The sequence below is a fragment of the Mauremys reevesii genome, linkage group 10 (genome assembly GCF_016161935.1).
Source record: "Mauremys reevesii isolate NIE-2019 linkage group 10, ASM1616193v1, whole genome shotgun sequence".
NCBI lineage: Eukaryota > Metazoa > Chordata > Testudines > Geoemydidae > Mauremys > Mauremys reevesii.
In genome coordinates, this window is record NC_052632.1 from 35,176,433 (window position 1) to 35,189,368 (window position 12,936).

A 12,936-nucleotide genomic window follows, 5' to 3' on the forward strand; every position below is an offset into this window, starting at 1 on the left:
GTACTGTGGTTATCATAATATTAATTGACATGATTGGTAAAAACTCTTGGATCAAAACTCCACTCAATAGAAAAGCACTGGCTTTTATTTAAGATCATACAGTGACTCAAAGTAGTAATTGTGTAACACCCCTTCTATGTGTCAGTATAAAATAAATTACAAGGCAGAAGGAAACTGCTACTAACAAATTAAACCAAAATCAAAGCTGAAATTCTGGTTTTAGATCCTGCAGCATATAGTCTTGAGTGTGAAGTCTAGATATAGCAGAAGGAAGTTCTTTACTCTCCATTTGGAGGATCTGGAATAAAGTTTTTGAAAGGCTATACATAACTTGTTCAAATAATCTTGTTATTAGTGATCTTGCCAAAAGAGACATGAGAGAGGCTGTGCTCAGCTAATATATAGCTCAAATGCAAGTCTGTTAGTGTGTAGACAAGTTTCTGGAAAAGAGGGATCATTTTTGTCCCCTCCACAAATCCAAGTTCTGAGTTTAAAAAAGCAGACACGCTGCCAGCTGCTAGATTTTATATTGTATGTTTTATTACAGAATTGGAAAAAAAATCAAAACTGTTTGCAGTCCAACAGTAGCTGAAAAGGTGAATGAGTGCAGTACACAAAAGATATTCAGAATTAGAAATCAGACAATTTGTACAGTTTTTCATTGTTTCAAAATCTGCCTGAAACCAGCAACTCAATGGCATTGCACACAGATTTTTTTCTTCTTCAAATTTGAAGAGTGCTTTCACTTTTTCTTTAATGCTTCAGTCAGCTCAGGAACTACCTGCAAATTTAAACAGAGACAGGAAGTATATACAAATTTCAAAGAAAAGGTTTGCTAGGACTGGGAAAGAAACAGGTTCTGACACGTTATGTTTAGAGCTCATAAAACACAGACAATACCAAGAAATGATTTGATATGCCCAGCCCTCACAGCCTAATGAACGCTTGTTTAGATTTAGCTTGTCTTTTCCTCTTTTTTTTTTTTTCTTTTTAAAGACAATGTTTTCACACCAAACTCAGTCATGGGGCTCAACCCAACTGAAAGTCAGATTCTAATCTCAATCAATACAATAACCACTTCTTGGAGGTATTCTGTAATGTCTGTGTACTGAACAGTTCTACAATTCGCCTGTTCAATATTTAAATATCAGGTGATTTTCAACAGAAAAACTAAGAAGCAGTAGTGTTGATATTATGAGAAGCATCTTTATTGTTGCTGTAAGGCCTCATTAGATACACAAGTAGAATGGCTGTAACCTACTTTCTCCTACTGAAGTCAGTGGAATTAGAACTGCACAGAGCCTTGAGTATCTGAAGATCCTTACAATAATAGTTAAAGGTCCTGTTCCTAAAATTTCTAGTTCTAGCCTGGTTAGGAATATCAGTGTTGCTTTAGGACGTTACAGTACATTTATGTGATTTACTTGAAAAACTGGTTTAGTTCCTCACATTTTCAGCAAAAATTAATTCCAAAAAGAGATGAGAAAGTGATAGGCAGTAAACAATCACAATGGCCAAAAAAATAGTTTAAGGTAAAATGCATCTACTAGTCAGGCTGCAAAAAATTAGTAACTAAGTAATAAAAAAAAAGGGAATTGTTTAATGCTAGTTAAATCAGCTTTTCAATCCCTTTACAGTGAGTCAGTGCCAAAGCCTTGGCATCTGCTGTGGTTCTGCCACTTAACACACCAGCCATGCTGCACTGTAATTCTGACTAGCACTAGGAAGAGCAGTTATGCATATAAAAAGCTGGTAGATTAATCTATAGAATACACCTGAAAACCTATCCTAGTCACTTGTGTAAAATATCAATTACCTTGTCTTTCAAGGGGCTGCAGGTTGCCCCAGCTCACAGAGATCCCAGCTGAACTCACCACTGATGAATATAGCCTCTCAATTATTTAGGAGAGCTACATTTCCATTAGGTGGAAATAATGTGTTCGTACAAAATTTATTAAGGAAATTGTCTACATGTTGTTTCTTCCGAATGTCACTTTGTCTCCAGCTTATTAAAAGGCCCATGTTTACTGCCAAGCCAGCAGGCATTAGTTCAGGAATGGCATTAAGTGCTGGCAGTGTTTCTGCCTACTTTCCTCAGTGGATATACTATGAGCTCATGCCAGTCATACAGATTACATGCTAATAGAGCCCCAAGTGTAACCTGTAGCAGCACTGTGAAGAGTTCTAGTGAATGTTCAATCTTTTCTACATAACGGCAAACACGTTTTTGGGGTGACAGGAGGAGTTCAGGTGATAAGCCTATTTAATATTAGGAAACTTACATGCTTTATCTATTTCACACTGTACAGAACTAGAACCATCACTCAAACTCATTCACTCCTATTGAAATTCAATGTTAACTGCATGTTCATTCATACTTCAACTAAAGAAATTTAGTGATTGTTCAGTATTTGGTCTTTTCTCTTCTATAATAAGTTCAAAAACAGGAAACCAAATTGTTAAAGTTTCTGAAAGTGAAGTATTTGGGATAACAATCAAGAAAGTCAAACGTGACTATTTAGATCTGCTGTGATGTGGGAATGATACATAATGGTACCTGAAATTAAATTCCTTCAATACGCAACAGAGGAGAATGAAAGAGGGCAAGCTTTCCTCAAGACTCTAAACAACAGACTCCTTTGTGGAAAGGCTAAGATTCCACATAATACTCGGTGAATGGGAGATCCTTGCCTAAGTACAGTTACTCTTCAGAACCTAGTGCACAGGATGGATGCACTTTTAGTACAAATCTAAATAAAATTCAAATGGATATTTGCAGAGGCACAGATTTCCCCCTCAGAGCTTCTTATTATGGGGATTGTTTTGATAACTTTATGTCGTAATTTTCCCAGAATTAGGAAGAGTCTGGAAAGCAAATCAATGGTAGACCAGAAACAGGACTTCTTAAAACCTTGCTTTCACACAACTCAAACCTGGCTCATCAGGGAAGCCAGTTTCGCTGTGAAATGAGAGAACACATTTCAGAAATGTAAAGGGATAGTTGCCCCAATGCAAAGCACTTATGCTTAATCATGTGCTGAATTCTCATTCATATCAATGGGATTTAAACCTCTGCATAAAATACTTTCCTGAATGAGGACCAATGAGAAGTTCTGATGGGTAAAACAGGTACTGAATCCTTCCTATAAAGCAGCGGTGGCAACCTGCGACCCATCAGGGTAATCTGATTGTGGGCTGCAAGACATTTTGCTGACATTGACCCTCCGCAGGGAGCAGCGAACCGCAGCCACTGGGACCTGCGGGGGGCCGTCCCTGCGAACGGGCAAAGTCAGCAAAATGTCTTGTGGCTCGCAAACAGATTACCCTGATGGGCTGCTTGTGGCCCGCAGGTTGCCCACCACCGCTCCAAAAGCTGCTACTCATAAACAGCACAACTTTTAGCAATTACCATTGCACAAGGAACTCATACTGGACTTGTTAATATAATCCTAAATTTGAGTTGAGTTTAAAATGGAGATGCCTGTAGGAATATGCAAGGCAAACACAACCACATCCTACAGGGAGATACCTATAGGTATGCAAAAAAACCTGTGTAAATAAGATTCATACAAGAGTTAGAATATTGCTGACATCAGAGCAGGTTCTAAGAAATTTTTGAAGAGCATGAGAAGCAATTGGGAAAATGAGACTGCAGATCTGGAAAAGGAGGCGATAATTAAAAATGATAATTAGGATGATTGCGTCAGAGTGAAATGTATATTTCAGTTTCAAAACTGCTAAACTGGAGTAAATGTTATCCCTAAACAAACACCAAGCTGAATTTCAAGCTCATACAACAATTACATCTGTTCATACCTGCACTGGAATTAAGAGTATAACTAGCTTCCAAACAACTCTGTATGCCTGCAAACACAGGGGAGATGGGACAGTCTCACTCACCCAACACTGGGATGCTGAAAGTAGGGAAAGAACATGATAGCCTAAGAGACACAGTATGCAGGATTTTTTTAAAAACTTCAATGAGGTTTTGGGCTGCACAGAGAAGCCAGGATGTAGACTTAGAAAAATATCCTATACCAAACTTTTATTCTCTTGGTTTCCAGCTCTATGTATGATACTTTTAGGAAAGTCACTGTGACGTGTTCTTGAAAACAAGCTTATGACCTCTGGTGAGAAGCAGGAGATGATGGAAAGTGCCTGACTGAGGGCACTCAGTCTAAAATATAGGAATACAAGTGGAGTCTCATCGTAGACGCATTTAACTTATGCGATTTTAACTATATGCGCACGGCAAAAACAAAAGAGAAAAATAATTTAAATACTGTACCTGTAGTGCGGGTGATTCCGCCCGCCGTGCCACTCAATGAGCGTTTGACTATATGCGATTTTTGCCTTACGCGCTGACTTCAGAACCTAACCCCTGCGTAAGATGCGACTCCCCTGTAAGTACTGCCTGTCCCTAAAAGGAGCTACCTATATGCTGGCTGGTGTAAGGAGCATGAAAAAAGCCTGATTTGTGAGGAGTAGCAGGAATAATGGACATATTACAAGATAAAAATCTTTAAAAGGGCAATTGTTCAGCATCTGTAGTAGCTAGTTTTACACCTTAATCTTCTGACAGTTTTACTATTTAAGTAAAACAGTGATGCCAGAATACAGTTATGTACTACTGGCTATAGAGTGTCATGTTTTAAACATCAGTTTGAGTAAATGATCCAAAGCATCTAAGCCTCCTCCCATATTCTAAGGGTCTCTTCCAGAATGAGTCTGATTTAATATAGATTTTGAACTGTCTTCCTGTCTCAGACTTCATTACACACAGCTCCCATCTAGGTGTGATTTTTTTTCTGGCAATCTAAACTTCTGATAAACAGGGAGGAGCAGGTGCCACTATAATGCAGAGATGCACGGACATCGAAATTTAAAGATTAATGTTTAAATTATAATTAGTCTACATGGAAATTAAAGGAAAATTTTCCAACAGTTATGAGGAGTGGTTCTCATCTACAAGCAACCACATGCAGTGGGGGACACTTTTAGAGACATCAGAGGGGTCGAACCCATGAGTTCCTTACTCATGCAACATTTTTTACTTCTATCCACATGCTTACATCAGCTTAAACACCAGACTTCCTTATTCTTAGTACCTCCTTAAATACATCTTTACTCTTCTTCATGAAATTTTGAATTGAGCAAGTTAAAAAAAAGAAAGGATGCAGAACTGATCTGTGCTAGGGCAGCTCTAAAAAATTAAGATCCCCCCACCCCCCAAGGTTACCCTTACCTTAAATAAATCTGCTACCAATCCGTAGTCCGCAACCTGGAAAATCGGTGCTTCTGGATCCTTATTAATAGCAACTATGGTCTGAAAGTAGAAACAAAAACATTTAAAATACAGCTATAGATTACATTTTGTCTATATAAAAAGTGTCTTAAATTCACACCGGAATATTAGACCCAGCAGATATGGTCAAGTGCATTTGACAAATGCTTCCCATTTCTGTCTTGAAAATAAGACTAAAGGAAATCTCAATAAAAACTAGATGTCTACAATAACAACAGAAAAGTGTTTTAAGCTCTGACTATTCTATGCTCATTTGGTCAACGGCATTTGACAAATGTTTTCAAGACAGAAATGGGAAGCAAGACTGTGAAGGAAATCTCAATAAGTGAATTAAAATGTCTACAATAAATAATGGAAACACTTATGGTCTAACTATTCCATGCTCAATTAGCAGGGCTGTCATTTGATGTAGGATGGAGGGGGGGGGAGACACTTCCTTAAAATGCTATAATAAAAAAGGACATCCACTATAAAAGGAGTGTGAGGTTCAACAAATAAAAACAGGGAAAGACATTTTGAAAAAGGACCATAAAGCCACATACTGGAGACTTAACTATAATGTGGGCAATATCATTTAGTTCACTACACAGTGAATCCCAATGCTAAATACAGAAAACTCCCTCTCCTAGAGGACAGAGTCTGTACTTCTAGACCAAGTCATTTCAAAATAGCCCAAAGACTGCAGGTGCCCAGATAAATAGCCTGTTATGGGATAGGGAGAGCTCTGTAAACACAAAGCTATACAGCTCACAAAATAAACCCTATGGCTGGTTATTGTTATAGCTACCACCTATCAATTCAAAGCAGTGAAAAGCCACACAGATATTCTAAATCAACATATTGTTCATACATTTATCTGCGATTCAAAGAGACCTTTCATTCAAATGCGTTTTTCTCCATCCACTACAAGTACTCTACCAAATCATTAATTTTGCTGAAAAAGTATGATGGTAATAATTAAATAAAATAAGGTTAGAAAATCCTATGTTTCTAAACCACAGAAATAGTTTTCTATAAATAGACTGACATTCAAAATGTGTGCCTCCAACTAAGTTGTATGTTCTAAAGCGGTGGCATTTGAGGGTATTAATGCATGATCAAGTACCAATTTTCTTTAAGTGTGTTCCCTGGGACATGCCCTATGATTTTTAAACGGAAGTGTTTGAATCAGCCTGCAGCCTTAGGAGCAGCTGATGTTGATGCCAAGCTCCAGCTGCCCTGCTGGTTGCCTGCAGCATTGCAAGGGAGGGAGAATGCTGCTCCACTGCTGTTTCCTTACTGGACTATGGAAGCCCACAGAATAGTAGCTGGACTGACTTCACTTGGCACCTAGAGACAACTAGCAAAGGATGATCTTCCTCCCCAATACAGCCACTCAGGGCAGCCCAGGTGGAGGGAGGGGAAGCAGTTATGGCTCCTCAGTTCTCTGCCCCAGCCTTGGGCACTAGTTAGAGGAGCATGGGGACTACTCTAATTTCCGCCAGCTGGCAACATTCCCTTAGGAGCCATATGTCCAGCTGGGGATAGCCTCATTGCAGGGTGCCGTGGCCACTCCAACAAGGACTGCTTGCAGGAATGCATAGGCACTGGCTGCACTGGTGTTACACCTGGTGAGAGCTTCCCTGATAGGGCTCTTCAGGGTGCTTTCTGTTCCTTCTACACTACCTAAGCAGGATAAAGGGCACAAGTCCAGAAATCTGCCCCCAAGTATTGTCATTTTGAAACAAGGTGTTTGGCCCTCTGGTTGAAAAGGCTGGAGAGCACTGCTCTAGAAGAACCTTGTGGAGGTATTATCTAATAGGCATTCAGAAAAATATTCACCACTGGCCTGTTGGAGGGGGAGATGTACCCTCACCATTGTTAGATTTGTTTAAAAACACCTCACCTCAGTTTCTCCTATAACATTCAGTAATTCAAGGAACCTCAGTCACCTGGTATTTCTTAATCAGAGCTGATTTTCTAGGTCATACATTACATTTCACAGTCTTTAGTATTGAGAAACAATCTCAATACCAAAGGATCAGGCAATCAGCATCTCTTCTCTCTCTCCCTTGCACTTCCGTAAACAAGTGTTTTTAAAATTTGTATTCAGTACAACTTAAAACTTTGTACTTTGGCTACAAGACTGACAACAATCCATCTCCTACCCTGTGTGATCACTCAAATCCATATGTTTTAAGGGTGCAAAATCAAAAGCCAATGAGAAATGACAGCCTCATGAAAACTGGTCATATTTCCATCATTTTATAGCTCCATCATCCTTCTCATGAAATACTGAAGGAAATCATCAGATGGTAACTTCGGAGAAACAACAAAACAAATACTACACCATTTAAGGTTTTCTAAGAGATAGGTCTCTTCACTAAAGCCTTTAAATTATAGTTGTTTTCAGACACTGTATTTAAGACCTAGTCTTTAACAATGCTTCGTAGCTTTGAAATATTGTATTTTAATCACTGTTCTGTAAAGTGACTGGATTCAGTACATTTAAAAATTATGCTAATCTGTTGGGCATGTAAACTAGGTAAGATATTTAAAAAAACAAACAAAAAACCTCCTAGAATGGAAAGGAATTGTGAATCCATAATGGACAAAACAACTAACATAGTCCATCCCTTCTGGAAAACTGATTTTTCTACCTTGTTGTAAAAGTACAAATAAATTATACATTTCACTCAGAGAAAGCTTCTCTGACTACTTCTGAAAACATATCCTTAAGTGTGCAAGTTCACAATGCCAGATAATTCACAGTATGGGGGGCGGGAGGAAATCACACAAGAGACTGTAGCCATGGTTACAGTTGGGTTTTTTTTTTTAAACAGTAATATAAATTGGATCTTTTCAGTAAATATAGTACCTAACTGTTTCTACTAAAAAACAGAAGTAGGTCACAGTTCAAGTAAATGTAAAAAAAAGTCTTAAGATACACAAGTTTGTTTAAATATAAAATAAATAGTATAAAGAGAAAAATTAAGCCAAGTAGTATATGACTCAAAGTTACCTAATCTTTTATATGTAATTGGGACCAAACCAAAAAAACAGGATTTTCAAAATTCAGGACACAGTATTGAAGAAAGAGAAGGGGGAATCTTCTGATATTAACAGGAATGCAAATATTCTTTATCACCTTCCCCATCTCTCTCTGTTTAATCTAGCAGAGAAGAGACTAATGTTACACAATTTCACTAATACTGGCATAAAATCTGCCTCTGCCACAGCAGATCCTATTACCTGCATCTCTCCACCTCACAATCTTCCCTGAAAGTTTTTCCTCCATTGCCCACAGCATATCCTTTAATTTCTCACTCAGGTTATTTTTCCCAACTGTATTAACTCTAAAGCAGGACACAGCTTGAATGAAGAAGGCTGTACAAAATGTATTACACTGCATCTTCCATGGAATTTGCTCTAACCTAAATCTGGCACCTGGTGTTCCACTCATTCCTATGCCCTCCAATAAAAGTTTGACATTTCACTTTAAAATGCACACACCGAACTGCAGTATTCAGAAGAAACTAGGTGCTAACATAAGTTCAAATCATCCTATTATGCAGTTTGGCTCATGCTAAGAATATCATTGGATACTTAACCAAGCTAAATTTGTTACTGTGGACAGAAAGGAATTTTAAGAACTTTTCTCCTGAAATTTCAGAAGATGAAGATCCATTTATTAAAAGGTAAAAACAGAAACGTGCGCTCCACCTATAAAACAATGGGAGACTCTCATAGGGGTTTTCCACTGCTTTATGAGCTGTTCATGCTTCAGCAGGATGCCACAACAGAAACACATTTAAGCCTGTTTGATAAATCTACTTTAACAGAACCTCCTGAAGAGGTTAAAAAAAATGGCCTCATTTTAAAAATTACTTGTAAAAAAACCCCAACACTCCCCCCCCACTTTTCTATTTTTTGGCATTGTTATTACTGTACATAATCCTGCCAATCTATTAGGAAATTGTCATTGTCCAGTCCAGAGTCAAATTTCCAAATTTACCCCATACATTTCAGCTACTAATGAGTTAAACCTTTTAAAGTTTTATTACCATTTTATAATAGGTTTCCATTTGAATGGATAAATGCAGGAATGTCAGAGTCATCTTTTACTTTATGGAATAGTAAGTTCATAATTCAAATTGCACATTGTTATGCATGAATTAATATGTCAGGTTCTGAAATATATGTGAGTGGGACCTATAATATGGTATTCAAGAATGGAATTTTTGTTTAAACAATACATTAAATCAATTAGTCTCTTCTAATGAAAAACTTCTGTTTTTGCAACATATTTCTTTTAAAGTGAGCTTACTATTGAAACACTTTCTTTCACAGTATTTAACATAATATAGAGCTTTGAGAGTTGACATTTTTAACACAGCAGAACAAACCAATCGTCTTGCTATGTTCACTTTAAACAAATGTTGGAAGAAGTTTTTCTGCTATATGTATTTTGCCAATAATAATAAATAATAATAATAATATCATCATCCCCTCTTTCAGTCTTTTCTAATACATGCAGGACTGTACCTTGCTGTCTTTCATCCCTGCTAAATGCTGGATTGCTCCAGATATTCCAACAGCAATATAAAGTTCCTAGAAGAAAATTAAGTATTAGTGTAAGTGAAAGTTTGTATCATCTTATTGAAACTATAAGAAAAATCAATATTGTAGAGTTTTAATATACAAGTAATTTCTCGCCTAGATTACCGAAATCCAGATATCCCAGGAAACAAAATTTGGTTCTCCTGTCCACCTGGCCAGTTTTGGGGTGGGAAATAAAGACCAAAAAAAGCATCTGGCACATATACAGGGCATCACTATGGTTCTGTGTATGTGAGGTTTGTAGTGTTCTAAATGCATCATAGTACACACTACTCCTTATCTGAAGGATGGGACTGTCACTGTTGGAGGGTCTTTCAGATTCTCTGAAAGATTTTTTTTAATTTATTTTTTTCTATCAGTTTTAATTAAATACAGGTTTATTTCTAAACAAACATTTTAAAAATTCAATTTGAAACTGACAACCTTTGTTAAGGCATAAATTTACTATAATCATTTAAATTAAACACAAAAAAATATTAATCAGTATATGTTTGCTAACCAGTTTCAAAGAAATTCACCCACTGACCCAGTGGTATTCACTGGCTATGCACCTGGAACCAGAGTTTGCTGACATGCTAAACCAGCTTTTGACAGCAATAACCTCTTCTGTAGGTACAAGAAACAAATTTTTTTTCTTTTCAGTTTACTCAGGTAGTTCAGTTCAATAACTAGTTCATTCAAAGTTAAGAAACCAAGTGGGAGTGGAAAAAGCAAGAAAGCTTGTTTTTTCTCTTCCAACCCATGAATAAAAACTAGGTGTGAAAGGGTGAGATCTACTAGTCCTAAAACTGAAGGATAGCTTAGTGGTTTGAGCATTGGCCTGCTAAACCCAGGGTTGTGAGTTCAATCCTTGAGGAGGCCACTTAGGGATCTGGGGCAAAAATTGATCCTGCTAGTGAAGGCAGGGGGGCTGGACTTGATGACCTTTCAAGGTCCCTTCCAGTTCTAGGAGATTGGTATATCTCCAATTATTACCTATATTACCAGAAACAAATTAGTTCAATTTGCTAACTACTGATAATTTAGATTAACTGTTTAACAAATCAGTTTTAAATGCAAAACATGTTTTGATAAACTTTTTCTTATGTATCAGCACATGTAAGATACGTTTAATTTTTTTAATTAAATAAAGCTTTGTGCATATTTACTTGAATTTTCATCCTAATGCAGCTTGACAACTCTCAAATGAAATTAATTATCTAGTAAATACAAAATGCAACACTCACAATAAAAATGTAAAAATTAAGAATCTAAACAAACATAAGTTAAGGTACATAATGGTTTAAATAAATGTGCATAGACAGAGTGAACCCACCTGGGTAGCAAGAAGCAGCATCAAATTTAGTGTAAAGAGAACATTTCAGTTGCAAATCAACACATTTTTATGTTACTAATAAGAACCAACCTTTCTTTAGAAAAATAAGTACAAATGCAAAACACGATTAAAATCAAGTATTTAAATCATGACTAAAACTGGTGATTTAAATCAATCCACCCTGCTATCTGTCTTGGAGACAAATAGGGCTAAAGTCTCCAGTGTTGTCAATGTGGCAACTTTTACATACTTTACATTTGAAACGGGTAAGAATTTATAAGCAAATAAATCTAAATTCTTCAGAAAGGCTTATTAATATTGGCAGTCTTAATTTATAGAAGAAAAAACTGTTTCCCCTTGGTTTGAAAGTCATCCTGACTACAACCTACCCAAAGCCAGGCACATTTTGAACTCATGGAACAATAGTTTTCAGTCAACAGTCCAAATTTCAGTCAACATTTTATTGTTTGTCTACCTTCAGAAATTCCCAGAAGAGAACCAAAGAGTACTTTTCACCACCTCATTCATAAAGACCAAGACAAGGAGCTACTAGCCAAAAGGAAGGTCTGTCTAAGTCAAGTCATCATTTCTCATTGCCTCTCACTCACCCACTCTCCAGTCAAGGTCCTCCATTTTGAAAACAAAAATTAAAACAATCTTAGTCACAAAACCCAGTTAGTTCATAACACCTATGTTGCAATGCAGAAAGAGCAAAGTGTACATTATGATCAAGGAGGTAAGAAAGACTACATTTTTTTAAAATCAAAGTGTGTTCTAGTTCAAGTTAACATTTTTAGGGCAGCAAATTTATCAGGGACCCCAAAAAACCACAAGTGGTGGTTCGTATGTCCTTTTCCCACATGCTCTAGCACATCCCAAAGAACCACACAATGCCAGCCATTGTCAATTTAGCCCATTATCTTACTTGAAGTATGAGCAATCCACCAAAAATTACCATATACAACAGTATCGGAGGTGCCACAGGACTCTTTGCTGCTTTTACATATATAACAGACGTGGGTAAACTACGGCCCACAGGACCGTTCTGCCCAGCCCCTGAGCTCCCAGTGGGGGAACCTAGTCCCCGGCCCCTTCCCCACAGCCACACCACCAAACGGACCGTGCTCTGGGCTGCTGCTCCTGCTGGGCAGCGTGGGGAGCACAGCTGGCTCTGGCCAGGTGTCGTAGCTGCGAGCTCCTGCTGCTGGTAAGGGGGCAGGGAGTGGGGGGAGTTGGGTAAGGGAGCGAGGGGGTTCTGAGGGGCAGTCAGGGAGGAAGGGATGGTTGGATGGGCAGAGGTTCTCGGGGGCGGTCAGGGGATGGGGAACAGGGAGGGTTGGAGTGGGAGTCCTGAGGTGGGGATGTGGATAGGGGTCGGGAGGGCAGTCAGGGGACAGGGAGCAGGGGGGACTGTATAAGGGGGTGGGATGCTGGGAGGCAGTTGGGGGGGGTCCTGGGAGAGGGTGGGCAGGGGACGAGAAGCAGAGGGCAGTTGAATAGAGGGTGGGAATCCCGGGGGGGGGCTGTCAGGGGGCAGGGAGGTTGGATAGGGGGCAGGGCAGTCAGGAGACAGGGAGCAGGGAGGTTGGATAGGGGGCAGGGGTCTCGGGAGGGGGCAGTCAGGAGACAAGGAGCAGGGGGGGTTAGATGGGTTGGAGGTCCTGAGGGGGGCAGTCAGGGAGCAGGAAGTGGGAGGGGGCAGAGGCCAGGCTGTTTG

General features: G+C 38.7%; 1 protein-coding gene across 6 annotated transcripts in view; it reads right to left on the bottom strand.

Annotated features, from left to right (window-relative positions):
- Positions 1–518: 518 nt before the first annotated feature.
- Positions 519–12,936, bottom strand: part of ETFA (electron transfer flavoprotein subunit alpha) — a 49,931-nt gene continuing 37,513 nt past the window's right edge. For 5 of the 6 annotated variants that reach the window (XM_039491624.1, XM_039491619.1, XM_039491620.1 and 2 more), the window contains exons 10-12: positions 9,830–9,895; positions 5,246–5,326; positions 519–781 (exon numbers count right to left, since the gene is read on the bottom strand). In XM_039491624.1, the coding sequence (XP_039347558.1) occupies positions 743–781; positions 5,246–5,326; positions 9,830–9,895 (186 nt within the window). In that variant the 3' untranslated portion in view covers positions 519–742. Of the gene's footprint in view, positions 782–3,881; positions 3,915–5,245; positions 5,327–9,829; positions 9,896–12,936 lie in introns of those variants that run through there. The other variant, XM_039491621.1, reaches the window with a different exon arrangement.